Consider the following 17201-nt stretch of genomic DNA (forward strand, 5'->3'; position numbering starts at 1 on the left):
TGCTTTCAGTCTTGAATGTTGCCAGGTGTGATGGCACATACCTTCCATCCCAACACTTAGGAAGCAGAGGCAGGTGGATCTTTGTGAGCTTGACGCCAGCCAGGGCTGCAAAGCGATACCAGGTGTATAAAAATAAAAAATAAAAAAAGAGCCGGAAGTGGTGGCGCACGCCTTTAATCCCAGCACTCGGGAGGCAGAGGCAGGCGGATCACTGTGAGTTCGAGGCCAGCGTGGTCTACAAAGCGAGTCCAGGACAGCCAAGGCTACACAGAGAGACCCTGTCTCGAAAAACCAAAAAATAAAAAATAAAAAAAGGCTTGACTGGTGCTAGGTATGAGGGCCCACGCCTGCTGTCCTCGCTGCTCAGAGGTTGGAGACTGGGGGATTGATCCGCTATGTCCAGGAGAGCAGCCTGGGCAACGCATGGATATCTGTTTCAGAAAGTAAAACAGCGCCCCCTGCTGGACATGGTGGCAGCACTTGGGAGGCAGAGGCAAACAGCTCTTTTTGAGTTTGAATCAGGATGGTCTACAAAGTGAGTCTAGGACAGCCAGGGCTACGAATGCAGAGAAGCCTTGTCCCAGGAAACCAAACCTAACCAAACAAAAAGCAGCATCCATTCTGGTCCCCACAAACACAGCAGTTAGTATACATACATAAACAAGAGACACATGCGCTCTTCACTTTGTACAAACTGCCTTTTAGTACTGGGCCAGCGAGGTTAACACTGTGGTAGAAGCAGGGACCACCCTGCCTCAGCAAGGAGAGGGCAGGAAGAGCCTCAGGAATGCTGTCTCCAATTGCCACACGTGCTGTGGCGCATACACACACACACACACACACACACACACACACACACACACACATACACATATGCACACACTAGCATTTAATTTGGTTTAACTCAAGGCTTAACCCCTCTGTGATGGCCCAGCAGCTAACTGTAGGTGCTGTTTTTTGTTTTGTTTTGTTTTGTTTTGTTTTTCGAGACAGGGTTTCTCTGTGTAGCCTTGGCTGTCCTGGACTCACTCTGTAGACCAGGCTGGCCTCAAACTCACAGCGATCCGCCTGCCTCTGCCTCCCAAGTGCTGGGATTAAAGGCGTGCGCCACCACGCCCGGCTCCCCTTTCTAAGATATTTTATTTATTTTTTTAGTGATTCTGATCTCTCTCCCCTCTTCCCCTATTAATTTTTATATATGAGAATGTATTCTGGGACTTAAAAGTTGTCATTTTCAGGAGGGTCGTGAGGGCGTGAGGTCGGGCTCCTGCATCATGTCAGACTTAGAGCCCTTGTTAGTACCACTTGGGACACCCTCTCATTTCATGTGCTTAAGGCTCTGTGTGGCAAGCTGAAGATCAGCCAGCTCTTCCCGACGTCTTTGCAGCAGCCGCGTCTTCACACTGGCAACAGGAGCCTTGACACTGACACCAAGTGTGCTGGGGCCCTGGCTGGCTGGAGGCCTGTCTTCATAATTGGGAAGCCAGTTGTTCACCCATAAAGTAGTTTATTTATTTATTTGTTTGCTTTTTCAAGACAAGGTTTCTCTGTGCTGGGATTAAAGGCGTGTGCCACCATGTCCGGCTGGAGATTTATATTTTAACCTCGTGTGTGTGTGTGTGCGCGCGTGTGCGTGTGCGTGCGCGCACAGTTGCAAGGGCAGAGGTATGCATGCTCGTGGAGCTGGAGTTGGGCCCATTATGTGACTGTTTAAGGCATTCTCTGTAGTTTGGTGGGTGGAGGTTTTTCTGATTCAGTAGTGGGAGGTATGAAGGCTGGGGACACAGGCCCTGACTTGATTCTTTTTCTAATCACCAGTTGTGATCCTGGTGGTGTGGCCTGTCCTCTGTGGTGCTAACTGCAAAGGACTCTGGGAGCTGTTACTGATGACTGGTGGCAGTCATTTGCCACTCATTACATTTCTCCAGTTTGATAGCTTCCTCCCTCCCATCTGCTGTCCCGAGGGTCTCAGGCAGAGACCCAGTTCCATGCCCACTTTCTAGCTGTGTGGTCCTGAGCAGCACTTTGTGTCTCTCACATGGGCATGGTGCCAGAGCCAGGCACAGGACCTGGCCTTCACAGCCTGGTATACTGGCAGGCAGCCATCCTGCTCTTAACCCCCCACGGACACCCACTTCTTTCATTCCTTACGGGGCACAGCACCCCCACCCACTACTTGGCTGACTTCCCCAGCCTGTGTCTTAGCTTTGTTTGAACTGCTGGGCACCAGCTCCCTCCTGTCTTCTGGTCTCCACGGGGGACGCCGAACACCTGAGTGTCAGTGCCTCGGCTGCCAGAGAGCCCGCACCAAGCTTCACATGGTCTACCAAACAGGGAAGCCGCTGAGCAGGAAGGACCAGCCCAGGCCTAACTGTCTATCTTGGAGACAAGGTCTTGCTCTGTAGCTTGGGCTGGCCTAAATCGTGATCTTTCAGTCACAGACCCGCCTGGCCGTGAATTTAGAGTTCGGTCTGCCTCTGCCTCCAAAGTGCTCTGATTAAAGTCACAGACTGCCGTGCCAAGCGGCCATGCCAGAAGTCTTTTGATCTTAATATGTTGCCACAGCTACTATGACTTAAACACCTAAGGCAACAGCACACTGGTGTGACTGGCTTTAGTGCCACACACAGTGCTGCCATCCACTCTTGAGGGCAATGACTAAGAATCCTGAGCTGTGTTGTAGTTAAGGGTCAAGGTGGTGTGAGCTGCGGCTTTCTCCGTGGTCATTAAGTGTTGCATCTATCAGGGTCTGCAGCTTCTGCCACGGTCTTCAGCCCTCTTAGCTGTCACATCTAGCTGCGCGGCACTTGGGGATGTCTCACTATCAACAGTGAGCCATGGGCTCTCTGTTGAGCTCACCGTGGAGCTGCTGTGTGACCCCCTCGTGCATTGTGCTGGCTGCCACGCTGGGTTCAAGAGAACCCCTGCACTGCCTTGACTGCAGGATGCCCAGCATGGTTTGTGTCAACGCCCAGGGCCAGGCAGCCTGAGTACTACACACGACTCAAGTCCTGCCAGGGCAGGAAGGACCTTGGATTCTCAGGGTGGGTGGGGAGGGAGGGGAAGAAATGGAGACTGGATGCAAAGCCACCCCAGGAAAGCTCTAGATAGTGTAGCCATTATTTTGAGATTACAGGTTTCAGATGACTGTTCCCCTCTCCCCTGACATTAGGGCCTGCCATTCCCAGAGAGATCTTAACTGCGCCAGAAACAGGCAGTGGTGAGGCTATAAGCTGTGCGCTTAGGAGCAGGGCACACAGCTGGCTCCTGCGGTTAGCACGGCTGACAGCTGTTACTTCAGTTACTCACAACTCCCTCAAGAGGATGGAGAGATGGCCCCATAGCTAAAGTCACAGGACCTGGGTGGGTCTTTTAGCACCCACACGGCAGCTTGTATCCACCCCTAATTCCAGTGCCTGGCTAATGGAGGCCTGTAGGGGCCACGCTTGGGGATGAAACGCTGACAGCCATGAACAACTGAGAGACCAACACACAGGTTGTTGACCCTGCCGAATAGACTTCTGAGAACAAGCCCTCCTCCCCTCTGACGGCTTTCCCGAACAGGAAGGTGGTCCAGCACCCGCCGAGGCTTTTGGGGAATGTGTCAAGAGCTCTGAAGACAGGCGTGTAAATCTAATCTTAAGTCACGTAGGACTTCTTTTCCACAAACCTGGACCAAAGTGAGTCAGGAGTCCAGAGTCCTCTGTCTGGAAGTACACCTGCCAGGCAGTCCTGGCCCCGCATCCCGGAGGCTGAGGAAGGCGCTCCACTCAGCCCTGAGCAGAGCAGCCATTGCCAGCCTTGGCCAATGCCAAGTGTACTTGGAGCCTCTACACTGACAACAGAGGCAGAGCTGCAGGTGACAGCTCTGGGGACAGTTTCCCCACCAGTCTCTGGTACAGTGAGAGGTTAAGTGGGAGCTCCGCTCTGCAGCAACCACCAAGAGTGAAGTCAGGACAAAAGCTAGAAAAAGGAGTCATTTATTAGAGACAAAAACCAAACCTTCAAACCCTTCAGTAGAATTTGAAGATGACAGAGGAACCAACACCACGATGGCGGCCGTCCTGCTCTGTTGACCTGATGGACTCAGCTGTGAACTCCGCCGTGGTGACCTCGGGCCTGGGGACAACAGCACGCCAACACCGCACATACCGGCAGTGGAGCAGACACTAGTCACTGCCTGTGCAGGCTCTGAGAGCCCAGACAGATCGGGTGTGGTTCTGAGGTCACACAGCAGCAGCCTGCTCTGTCCCCAAAGCCCAGTTGTCACCACAGGTAATCACTATAACCACAAGAGCAGAGGCAGGGTTGCCTTCTCCTTGTTTTTAAGGGAGTGAGGGGCATGGAAAATACAGCGCACCAATGAAACAAAATGTCAAAAAAAATACAAAAAAATAGAAAATAGAAAATGTATTTACAGGGAGTGCACGAGGATACCTGGCTGCTATGGTACATGCACTGGCTCAGGAGGCGGTTACTAAAAACTGAGGGTGAAGCCTGTAAAAAGAAAAGGGTCAAAAAGTTCAAACTTTTCATCCCTAATTTGCTACACTGATCAAAAGAAGTAGGGGTCCCCTCAACCCACGAGTCGTCTGTCAGGTCAATCTTTCCATGGTTTACAACCGCAGGTGACTCGTGAGGAGACGGCAGCTTGTGCGAGGAAGCCAGTGAACTGCTCTGCATGCTCAAACGACAGCAAGCCCCCATCTGCTACACAGCATGATCTTAGCAGGTTAGTCGTGTTTACTCGTAGATACCTATGTGCGCGCGCGCGTATATGTATATGTATATATATGTATATATATATATGTATGTACGTATGTATAAAAAACCATGTCCTTGCTCACTGCCAACACAGTTGGACACAGTCATTACAACAAATTCTTACGTGTATGTTGTAAGAAGTCACTCAGTGTCTGTGGATTTAATAAGTCACTTCACACCACAGAAAATATTTAATAGATCCAAAAGAAGAAAAGATGGACAGAAAGTCTGTCCTGAGTCTCTGAAGTCCCCCACAGGACGCTGGTCCCAAAGTTTTGGAGGGTTCAACTGAAGAAACTTCGGCTTGCTAATTTTTTTCATCCTTTTAGTGTTCAAAGTTCTAGAACAACTCCTTGCTGTTTGTAGTTTTACGTCAGCTCTCCATCTCCCCGCAAGGTAACAGTCGGTGCAGATCCGTGAAAACAGGAGGAGAGCGCCGGGAGGGCCTGTCCCTTCTGGGAGGGTCCACTCTCCGAGCGAGGAGGAGAAGGCTCCGCAGGGCTCCAGCACCCTCCTCGAAGGCTTTCCCTCAGACGCAAACTCCAGTCACACTGCAGTTCCGTGAACAGGCATGCCTCTGAGTACCAGGCCAGCGTTTAGAGAAAACAAAACCACGCGGTGAGAGAGAAGGCGATAGAGCACTCTGGTCACTTCCCACGTGGTCCTTCATACCTCCAGGAATCGGGAGCTGCTGGACTTGGAGTGGAATGGCTCAGACCACATCCTTCGTAAGTCACCCTGGGGACAGAAGGAAGGGACACTGCTGAGTTCCAGGGTCCTCCTACCACAAGGCCACAGAGCATCAACCTTACTTGCCACTGATGCACAGGCCCCTGAGCACAGAGAAGCCCATCCTGTGAGACCTGCACACCCACCCTGAGCTCCGAGGGAAGTCCTGTCTCCCTGGCATGTTTGTGAATTGCTGTAAAATGAGAGGCTAAAAACCCAGGCAATAAGAAATCACTCTTTGGGGCTGGAAAGATGGCTCAGAGGTTAAGAGCATTGACCATTCTTCCAAAGGTCCTGAGTTCAAATCCCCAGCAATCACATGCTGGCTCATAACCATCTATAATGAGATTTGGTGCCCTCTTCTGGCCTGGAAGTGTACACGCGGGCAGAATACTGTATACATACATAAATAAAATGAAAAGGAAAAAAAAAATCACTCTTTGGGCTGATACAGGCACACACACACAAATCTTTAGGGTTGTGTAGGATGGCACAAACCCTCGGGAGGCAGAGGCAAGTGGATCTCTGTGACTACGCCAATCTACACAGCCACTTCCAGACTAACTAGGGCTACATTATTAGATCCTGTCTCAAAAACAACAAAATTTTTTAAAAGAAAAAACACCCTCTAAATTAGGAATTTGGGGGACAGTAGTCGTATATTGCTTTAATAGTATATATTTACTTAGATTTTGTGTATTTTGACTGTATGTGTCTATGTTCAGCACGTGTGTGTCTGGTGCCCACGGAGCCTCTGGAACCGGAGTTACATGCAGATAGTTATGAGCTGCCACATGGGTACTGGGAACCAAGACCAGCAGGGACTTGACCCACTGAGCCATGTTTCCAGCCCAATAGGGCCCTGCTGTCACCTGGGTAATGGAGACTGAATCCTGGGCCCCACTGAGCTTCAGGTCCAGGCCTTTTCAAGTGTTGGCTTCTATACAGGAGCTTGTAAGCTGCCCAGGCTGGCCCTGAGCTCTCAATTCTCCTGCCTCAGTCTTCTGAGCACTGACAGTGACAGGGGTTGTGTGGCCCTAGGACACTGCTGTAATAAAGCAGGAGTCTCGGCAGTGTAGCTAACCCCTGGTGGCCTGTCAGCAGCTGCCCTCACCTTCAAGTAGGCCATGGTGAGGAGGGGCAGCAAGGTAAATGGCACCAAGTAGAGGAGGGCAGGCTGGGCAGCTCGGTGGATACGAGACGCCACAGTCGCAGTGAGCAGACCTAGGAGAGAAACACTGGTGAGTGTGAGTGTCCAAGAGAGGAGACAGCCCCTTGTCACCTGGCTGTGGCACAGTTAACAGTAGAACTGTGAGGGAAACGGAGACCAGGAAGGCACCCCTGAGACCCAGGACTGACTCCTGAGCTGTGGTGACAGCCCTGAAATACTTCACAAGGCTGCACAGTGGTGCCTGAGCATCTCGCCTGTCAGCCTCCTGACCTGCCTGGTGGGTGGATACCGCCTGCCTGACCCCCAGGGCCTACAGACGGACAGGAGCTCACGTGCATGCAGGTTAGTAAAGGCCAAGTGCTTTTTACACTTACACTCTGTGGCACCAGGAAAGGGGGGAGGTGAACACTACTCCTGTTTCTTCCTAGCACAACTGTGTTTCCTGTTTGTGGTTTGTCTGGAGAAGCACCAGCCTGGAAGATTCTGAGGTGATGGCCGCACTAGAGCCAGTGGGAGTAAAACACAAACAGCTGATCCGTGCCTAGACCCACAGCGTGTGGTGTGTGTTGGACTGAGAACTGGCCATGTTTTTTTTTCCAAGTTTCTCAGATATGAGCCTCCAACACATGGAGCCCACGTCAGCTCAAGGATTCCTCTTTGTTATCTAAACAGCAACCAGCGTGACTGCTTTTCTGGAAGCATCGGAGAAGGGATGGAGGGGCCTGGCAGCTGTCGCGCTGGCCGTTCTTACCTACGAAGTACCCGATGAGGGTGCAGTGGAAGTAGGAGACCTTCTGCATGCGCCCAGAGATGTTGGCGGGGCCGGGGGCCCCACACGAGTCGCCACTGGCTTGCTTCTTGTAGTTGTCATAGCGGAGGACAAAGCATAGCAGGAGCCCGGGCATCACGATGTCCCCGATGCCCAGCATAGAGAAGTGACTTCCAGTGGAGCTGAAACAACAGCACCTGTTAGGGAGGCGGCGCTCCACTGCCTCTATGCCTTCTGATGCACTGGCATCAGTAATCTCCAAGGTGGCTGCTGGGCTGACACATACACAGGCGCCTCTTATGGGAGTGTCACCACCTGTGACACTCTCTCTCCTGACAGTACAAACAAGACCTATCAGCACGCTGCAGCAACCTGCTCTCCCAGTGAAATCACTCTTCACGGCTAACGTCCAAGGAGAAGCTGGCCACGAATACATGTTACGAGGCACACACGTCACAGGCTTGCGCACCCCACATATGCTGTCATCCTTAACTCTCTTTTGGCTCCTGGGCCCAAGTTATACTTTGAACAATTTATACAGACAGGAGACTAACAGACTGGTCACTTAGGCAAAGGTGGGATTAGCACAGCAAAGATTATTACACAGGGCCGGAACACCACAGCCGTTTTCTCAACAGCTGTTCCTCAGCGTCACCCTGTCCACCTGCCTCAACTAAGCTTTTCTTGGTAAGAGCACAGGGGACGTGGTGGTTGATTCTGTGCCCACCTGGCGCTGCTCCTTAAAGGTCTTGTGCTAGAGGAGTGGGGCCTAACGCTGGGTCTGAGCTGAGCCAGTAGCTGGTGGAGCAACATTCACACTCCGGCCTCCTACACTGTCTCCAGTGAAAATAGGAACCTGTGCCAACTCAGGAAGGGAGGGGACAGCACCAGGTCTTATCTACACGGTGCCACAAGCCTTGGCATCACAGCACTTCCTCAGACTTCACTCTGCCACTCTTCGCTCCCTGAGGGGTTAGAGCTGAGAGTGAGCTACTCTGAAGGCCTGAAAACAAGCCACAGCCCCATGCACAGTCTGGGGACTGCTGTGTGAGGGAGTCTGGAGTCTGGCTTTAGACGTGCTCATCTAGGCGGCTCATGGCAGCCCTGCCCTCTGCTGAGGATCCCAGGATCTATCCCAGTGGAGCTCTGGCTTTCTGCGGCCCCATTGCTGCTGGGACATGTTGGGTCATGTTTGCTTCCTAGTTCTCCAAAACAGACTCCTCTGGCCTGGAACGAACTTGGGAGACTCTAAAACAGTGGTTCTCACCTGCCTAACGTGACCCTCTAGTCTAGCTCATGGTGTGGTGAACCCCAAACACAAAATTAGTTCATTGCTACCTCATAACTAGTTTTGACACTATTATACATCATAATGTAAATACTGGTGTTCTCCAATAGTCTTAGGCGGCCCTTGTGAAGGGGTCGTTCAGTGCCAAGGGGTTGTGACCCACAGATCTAAAAATATAGGCAATCTGACCCCAACCATTACATGCCTAGTGAGTATTCTACCAATAGCTGTGGAATACACATTCTTTTCAGTAGCCTGTAAAATTTTAAGAAAAAGACAACCACATTATAATTTAGGTGATAAAGCCTTATAGAATTCTGAGAGAGGGAGGCAGAGGCAGGTGGATTGCTGTGAGTTCGAGGCCAGCCTGGTCTACAAAGTGAGTCCAGGATAGTCAAGGCTACACAGAGAAACCCTGTCTCAGAAAAAAAACAAATAAATAAAAAACCCAAACCAAACAAGCACTATGAAAGAATCCTATGGGAATAGAACCAGAGATGAATAAGCAAGAAAGATGACAGAGCCTGTGCTCTGTTTGAGTAAGAAATGCCCCACAGCCTGTGTCTGAGTACTTGGGCCCAGCTGGCGGCTGTTTTTCAAGGTAGTGAAGCCATTAGAGGGAGGCCTGCTGGGAGGGAGGGTCCCCTCTGGGGTGACGGTGGTAGTACTCTGTTTCAGAAGAAGCCACACCCTAAATCTCCACCACCAGAGACGTCCAGGCAGCACACACACCTCCACACAGGCTGTGGGACAAGGCCATGCACTACACAAAGGCACGGGGACTGAACAACAGTCTTGGCTGTCAGTCATCCCTCAAGAAACTAAAACCAACATTTCAGAGCTCTCTGGACACGGCAGAGGCAGCTCTAAGTTAAGTTTACAGCTGTTAGTGTCTCCAAAGACTTACCATAAGTAAACTAAACCAACAGATGCAAATTAATCAAACTGGAGAGAAAAATGGTAGCTCTTACAATGGATCCTTTAAAATTTTATATTCTCCAAACTACAAAACCAAGGTGGAATGGGTAAATTCCTAGATATATATACAAGCCGTCAAAATTAAACCAAGGTAGGCCGGGCATGGTGGCGCATGCCTTTAATCCCAGCACTCGGGAGGAAGAGGCTGGTGGATCGCTGTAAGTTTCGAGGCCAGCCTGGTCTACAAAGTGAGTCCAGGACAGCCAAGGCTACACAAAGAGACCTTGTCTCGAAAAATCAAAACAAACAAACAAACAAACAAAACAACAACAACAACAACAAAAAACAAAAAAACCCTAAGGCTGTAATAGAGCAACAAGGCTCAAGTTAGCAGTCGGGACCACACATATCAGCCATCCCAGCTGTCACACGACCCTGCCAGGGAAGGACACTGCCACAATCACCACATCCAATGCCAAAACCAGAGAAGACATCACAACGCAGTCAGAGCCACGGGCGAAGCTGATCACTCAGCCCTGCAACTGCACTCAGCACCCATGACTAGGCTAGTTTTATTCCAAGGACCTAGGAATGGTTCGACTCAGAGCTATAAGGCAGGGAGAAATAAAAAATACTACTCCTCCTCTCACTCTGTAGAGCAGCCTGCCTGGCCAGCAATAGCTTTTCTATAGACCAATAGTGATTACACTAAGAAAAAAATCCCAGGCAATAAAAGAAAAGGTGCTCGATTAGGGAAGCCTTACGTGCAATTCCCTGGTACTACAAACAAAATCAAGAGTTAAATCTAGAAATTAACTCAACCAGAAAGGTGGAAAGATCTTCATGATGAAGATGTTAGCAATGGAAAGACCTTCCACACTCACTGTGAAAACATTACACCCCAACTGTCTTCAGATTTAATGATCACCACAAAAATTCTAACAGTCTTGGCAGAAACTGAAAAGACAACGCTATATACACGTAGAAACACAAAGGCCCTAAACAGCCGTGCAGTGTTAGACACCAGGAATGCTGGCCAAGACCAGCTCACACGGCACTGTCACAGCACGCAGAGCAGCTCACACTGCACTGTCACAGCACTAGTCACAGCACACAGACCAGCTCACACTGCACTAGTCACAGCACGCAGAGCAGCTCACACTGCATTAGTCACAGCACACAGACCAGCTCACACTGCACTGTCACAGCACACAGACCAGCTCACACTGCACTAGTCACAGCACAGACCCCCGATGGACTCGACCCGACTCTGGTGCTAGAGATGGGGTCTAGGGCCTTGGACATGCTGTGCAAGAAGTCTACTGTTGAGCTATTAGCCCCGCCCCCACCTGATTTTTGACAAGGGTGCCAAAACCACACCCTGGACAGCAAGACAGCTTTTCCTACAATGGTCTGGGAAGGCTGGATGTCTAGGTATAGAATAATGAAGCCAGGTCCCTGCTGTGATCTGAATAAAAATGGCCCCACAGAGTTATGTGTTTGAATGCTTGGTCATATTAGGGCCTGCTCCTTGTAGCATAGCTGAAGCAATTCAGTATCCATTTTTGTTCATAAGGGGAAATTAAGTTTAAAAATCTTTAACTCTGCTCGCTAGAAGTAGCTATTCACAGCTGACACTAACAGACCCTGCCAAGTCGGTCAAGTTAGCCTTATGCTTCACTATGACTCAATGCTGTGTAACTCCCGTTGTGCACTGGCTGCGCTCTGGAAGGCCCTAATCTCTACCTCACTCACCTCACTTGGGACCATTCAGCTTAAAAGTCAGCTGACAATGTGTTACTGACCCCTCGTTGTCTGCTCTTGGTTTTCACTTGGCTCTCAAGTCTACTGTGTCCCTGACCATGGTCAGTCTTGGGGCGATGGGTTTAATAAACCATCCAATGTCTGACTCAGACTACAGTCTAGGTGTTTGTGTGGCTATTTTTGGGCTACAACACTCATATGGAGAGGACATTAGGACACATGGCCTTGTTGGACAATGTGTGTCACTGGAGGTGGGCTCTGAGGTCTCAACGCTGCAGACAGGCCTGTGTGGCTGTTGCGTCCTGCTGCCTGCCAGTCCCGATGTACAACTCTCAGCTCCCTCTCCAGCACCATGTGTACCTGTGTGCCACCATGCTTCCCGCCATGCTGACAATGGGTGACTAAGCCTCTCAACTGTGACAGGCCCCAACTGACTGGATTCCTTTGTAAGAGCTGCTGTAGTCATGGTGTGTCCTCACAGCCATAAAAACCCTAACTAAGATAATCTCTTATCTGTCATCTACATAAAAACTAGCTCAAAATTAATTTACGGGCTAGTGGTTAAAAGCACTGGCTGCTCTTCTCTGCTAGAGGACCTAGCTTTGAGTCCCAGAAGCCACACAACAGCTCACAACCATCTGTCCAGTTCCAGGGGATCTGATGCCCTCTTTTGGCTTACAAGGGCACCAGGCAGACATGCTGTGCACAGAGATGCCTGCAGGCAAAACACTCACACAAATAAAATATATTTAACAAAACAAAACAAAACAAAACAAAACCCTAAGACCTGAAACTTTAAAATAGGAAGGGAACACATCTCCAAATACACACAGAAGCAGGGGTTTTCTGTGATGACGTCAACAGCCCAGGTAACATCAAGAGTTGACAAACAGAACTGCATTAAAAACTTCACAGAACAGGGATAGAGCAATGGCTCAGTGGTTAAGAGCGCCTCCTGTTCTTCCAAAGGTCCTGAATTCAATTCCCAGCAACCACATGGTGGCTCACAACCATCTGTAATATGATCTAATGCCCTCTTCTGGTGTGCAGCAGGCAGAGCACTGTATACATAGTAATAAATAAATCTTAAAAAAACTTCCCAGAACAAAGCCGGGCGTGGTGGCGCACGCCTTTAATCCCAGCACTCGGGAGGCAGAGGCAGGTGGATCGCTGTGAGTTCGAGGCCAGCCTGGTCTACAAAGTGAGTCCAGGACAGCCAAGGCTAACACAGAGAGACCCTGTCTCGAAAAACAAAAACAAAACAACAACAACAAAAAACAAAACAAAACAAAACAAACAAAACAAAACAAAAAACCAACTTCCCAGAACAAAGGAGACAGTAGAGTGAACAGACAGCCTCCAGAAGGCAGAAAGCCTCCCCTCAGGACTCATAACTAGAACATATAAACAAGTCAAAAAATTAAAACAAATTAACTAATAGATGTATAGGAAAATGAACAAACTTCTCAGAGGTGTAAATGACTAATAATTACTTGAACAAGACACAGGGAATATAAAACGAAACCACAGTGTGATTCTACTTTTCACCACAATCAAAACAGCTACTGTCAAGACCACAAAGGCAGGTCTGGTGGACACACCCTCATTCCTAGCACTTGGCAGTGGATCCCCGTGTTCTTGGCCAACCACACACTGCTGGTGGGAATGTCATGTAGGCCAGGCAACATGGGAGTCAGTATACAAGGCCACGTCAAACACCCAAAAGCAGAACTACCACACGATCTGGCTACAGTGCTCCCAGGCAGCATAGGTACCATGTTTATTGCCGCAACAGTCACAACAGTTAGGATGTGGATTCACTCCACACGCTCACTAGTAGACGAGGAAATGTGAGGTGTGTATGTGTATACACACACAACACGGAGCTTTACTCAGTCATCAAGAAGAGCTAAGTGTGACTGTTAAAACGCAATCTAGATCAGTGTGTATAAAAATAGGAGGGGACTAAGGAAAATAGCAGACCAATGCAAATCCATGATATGCACACGTGTAAGGGTGGCATGATGGAACAGAAGGCTGCTGTTCTCCCTCATCTACACAGGTCTGGGATGATGGTCCTTTTTAGGTTAGGACCAGACACACAAGGAGGCGGAAGTTTCATCATTGTGGGATGGGGACTCACAGGCCAGTCCTACCTTGGGAAGACCAACTTTCCAGGCAAAGACAGGCGAGGAACATCACGTCCCACGTTGGGTCCCAGGTGGAGCTTCCGGGACAGAACATCGAGGGGATTGTCAGCTGGCTGTGTGGCCACTTTCACCATGACATTGCTATTGAAGATGTAGGCTGAGAAAAACACCTGTCAAGATGAACGGACGATAGGTCAGGAGCTGCAAGCCGCCCGTATTAGCCTGCAGCCTACTCTGTCCTACGGGCTCTTTGCCGGCATGTCTGCAGAGGAAGGGAGTCTGTGCCTGCCTACAGGTTGCTGAGTCTCTGCACACACACAGATGCCCCCTGCTCAGCAGAACGGTTCCATGCAAGAACCCTCACCAGCCTGCTGCCTGTCCCACCCCGCCACACACCACCTACTGCGTCACACAGCTGCTTGTCCATGGCTAATACCTGTAGCCCAGCAGAGGGAGTCCCCGAGACAGTGGGTGCGCCAGGCTTTGGGTATCTAGACATCTCTCTGCAGCACCTGAACCCAGAGGAGAGCAGGGCTTCTAGGGAGGCAGACACTCACCCAGAAGACGTCGTAGATGAGAAGCCCTGAGAGAAGCAGGCAGGACACCTTGAGGCTAGGCAGGCGGACGAAGGCGATCATGGCGACACAGAGACCCATGGCCAGAGCTGGGGGCAGGGAAAGCACAGGACCAGTCAAGTGTTGGCAGGGTCGGCCTCCTCCCATGAGCTCTGCCTGGAGCTGCTTAGCTACAGGTAGAAGAGCCCCCACAGGCAGAGTCTATTTCCAACTCAGGCAGCCATAGCGGCACACGCCTTCATCCCAGCACTCAGGAGGGCAGAGGCGGGCAGATCTCTCTGAGTTCGAGGCCAGCCTAGTCTATAGAGTGAGACCCTGTCTTTAAAAAAAGAAAGAGGGGTGCCAGGCGTGGTGGCGCACGCCTTTAATCCCAGCACTCAGGATGCAGAGGCAGGAGGATTGCTGTGAGTTCCAGGCCAGCCTGGTCTACAAAGTTGAGTCCAGGACATCCAGGGCTACACAGAGAGACCCTGTCTCAAAAACAACAAAAGGGGGGGAGGGGGACCCTTTATTCCGAGCCACTGCCCTTCTTTCCTTTAGACAGCATTTCAGAAATTCATCATTCTCTTTATTCCATTTGCCCATCAATCCATCGATGTAATATTTGCAACATTTTAATCTTAACATAGCATTTGCCAACCGCCCTCCGCCTCTGCCTTCCTCCCAGTTCTCTGACCTAAAGGTCCTCTTAGAGCCAGTTTCTCAAACTATTTAACAAAAAAATTAGTCACTAGTAAGGGTTCCTAAAACACAACTGTCAAATCTGAATTAAAATCCAAATGTGACAACTCTGAGGCCCTCCAGAAGCGCTCACCTCCGTACCACCATATGTTGGCACGCGTGCACTGCGTACTGCTCGGGCTGTGATGGCGTGTGCCCATGCCTGAAACCCAGGCCCTGTGCCCTGTGCGCTCCAGCACCTTTGCTGTACATGAAGCTTCCTGCCCTCACAGGACCATCACTGCCCAGCAGTTCTGGCACGGCCGCAGACACCTCCTGCCAGTCTGCACTGTGACTGCAGGCAAGAGCATTCTTGGCACCGGGGAGCTTTAAACTCAAGACACCAAGGCTGCTCTCCTCGCCTTACATGGACACTCGGCCAAGAGCTGCTGTTGCTTCTTGTTTGGCCACAGTGAAGAAGCCCATCCATTTCCTTACTCTGCATGATTCTGTTCTTGTTTTAAATATCAGAGCGGAGTGCAATAAATAAATAGGCCTTGTCCTGGGAAACGCCCTGTGCTAACAGCACCTCCTGCCCTGTGGGCACGGATGTCCACTTTGTCTTTAGTAAGTTATGTCTATCAAAGAATTATTTCTTTTGGGACAGGGCCTTTCTATGTAGTCCCAGCTGTCCTAGAACTCTACGTACATCAGGCTAGCCTCTAATTCAGAGATACACCCACTTCCTGCATGGTGAGATTAAAGGTGTGTGCCACTATGCCTGCAATATATTTATTATTTATCGGTGTTTGGTTGTATGCCACTTTTATACACTTATAGCCTAGGTTGCATAAAAATTTCCTGGGCAAAAAGGCATAGTAAGCGGAGAAGTTCTCCATAAATTCGGCTGCTCCAAAGAATTGTAGGAGACACGGCCATGCTGCAGCACACAGGCAGACCCCAACAAGGCTGGGGCCACCGTGCACTGCACAGCAAGCCTCTCTCCCAACGACAGCAGAGCTGCCTTCTTACCTTTCCAATTCTTGCAGTATAAAAGCAATTAATTGATCTGGGCAGTGGTGGCGCACGCCCTTTAATCCTAGCACTTGGGGAGGCAGAGGCAGGTGAATCTGTGAGTTTTAGGCCAGCCTGGTCTACAAATAGTTCTAGGACAGCCAAGGCTACACACAGAGACTCTTGTCTCAAACTCCTCCCCAGAAGCAGTAATTATATTGCTTATAATTATAGTTCTATCTACCCATCCATCCTATCCTAATATTACTGTTTAAACATCCTTCCAGCATGTTTTATTTATTTTATTTTTTAAAGATTTATTTATTGTATATGAGTGCTTTATCTGCAGAAGAGGACATCAGATCACATTATAGATGGTTTTGGGCCACCATGTGGTGGCTGGGAATTGAACTCAGGACCTCTGGAAGAGCAGGTGGTGCTCTTAACCTCTGAGCCATCTCTCCAGCCCCTTATTTTATTTTTTAAATAGTTTAAAATTATTTATTTATTAGGTATAAAATGTATATTAGATCACATTATAGATGGTTTTGGGCCACCATGTGGTTGGTGGGAATTGAACTCAGGACCTCTGGAAGAGCGGACAGTGCTCTTAACCACTGAGCCATCTCTCCAGCCCCCCAGCATGTTTTAAAGAGACTCTTTCCTCTCAACCTTGTGCGTGTGTATACGTGTGGAGCTGAGTGTGCATGCCTGTGGAGACCAGAAGAGTGCCTCGGGCCTCCTGGAGCTGGAGCTATTTTGGGAGTGCTTCAGGTCCTCTGGAGGAGCAGCATGTGCTCCTATCTGCTCACACATCTCTCTCACACCCTCTGTTTTTGAGTCAGGGCCTCACTATGCAGCTCTGGCTGGCCTTGAACTCACAGACCTGCCTGCCTCTCTCTGCTAGGATTAGAAGCATGCACCATGACACACACTAAGACTTTTTCTATATATTAAATTTTTTTATGTAGAAAATACATTCTCAAGCCGGGTGTGCTGGTACACGCCTTTAATCCTAGTACTCAGGGAGGCAGAGGCAGGCGGGATCAGTGAAAGTGAGTCCAGGACAGGGAAGGCTACACAGAGAAACCCTGACTCGGAAAAACCAAAGGGTGGCTCACACCCATCTATAATGTGATCCGATGCCCTCTTCTGGCCTGTGAGTGCACATGCAGCCAGAGCACTGTATGCATAATAAATAAATAAATCTTTTTTAAAAAGTGCACATGCTTCAGAATGCTCTGGAGCTATTGACAAGGGCTAGGTGTTTCTTTATATGACGATACAGGCACACACTTATGGCTACTTAAAAAAGAGCACAGTACAAGATATCACTGAACATGAGTGTAGGCCACAGGGGTGCAAGTGCCTGCAGAGTCAGAAGGGTGGGAGCCGGCAG

The 17201-nt window shown here is 49.8% G+C and overlaps 1 protein-coding gene across 2 annotated transcripts in view; it reads right to left on the minus strand.

Moving 5' to 3' along the window:
• Window positions 1–3964: 3964 nt before the first annotated feature.
• Window positions 3965–17201, minus strand: part of SPPL3 (signal peptide peptidase like 3) — a 73529-nt gene continuing 60292 nt past the window's right edge. For both annotated transcript variants that reach the window (XM_084762216.1, XM_084762217.1), the window contains exons 7-11: window positions 14111–14217; window positions 13560–13723; window positions 7416–7615; window positions 6608–6717; window positions 3965–5502 (exon numbers count right to left, since the gene is read on the minus strand). In XM_084762216.1, coding sequence (XP_084618342.1) covers window positions 5431–5502; window positions 6608–6717; window positions 7416–7615; window positions 13560–13723; window positions 14111–14217 — 653 coding nt within the window. In that variant the 3' untranslated portion in view covers window positions 3965–5430. The remainder of the gene's footprint in view (window positions 5503–6607; window positions 6718–7415; window positions 7616–13559; window positions 13724–14110; window positions 14218–17201) is intronic.

This window comes from Acomys minous (genome assembly GCF_964271855.1).
Source record: "Acomys minous genome assembly, chromosome: 16".
Lineage (NCBI taxonomy): Eukaryota > Metazoa > Chordata > Mammalia > Rodentia > Muridae > Acomys > Acomys minous.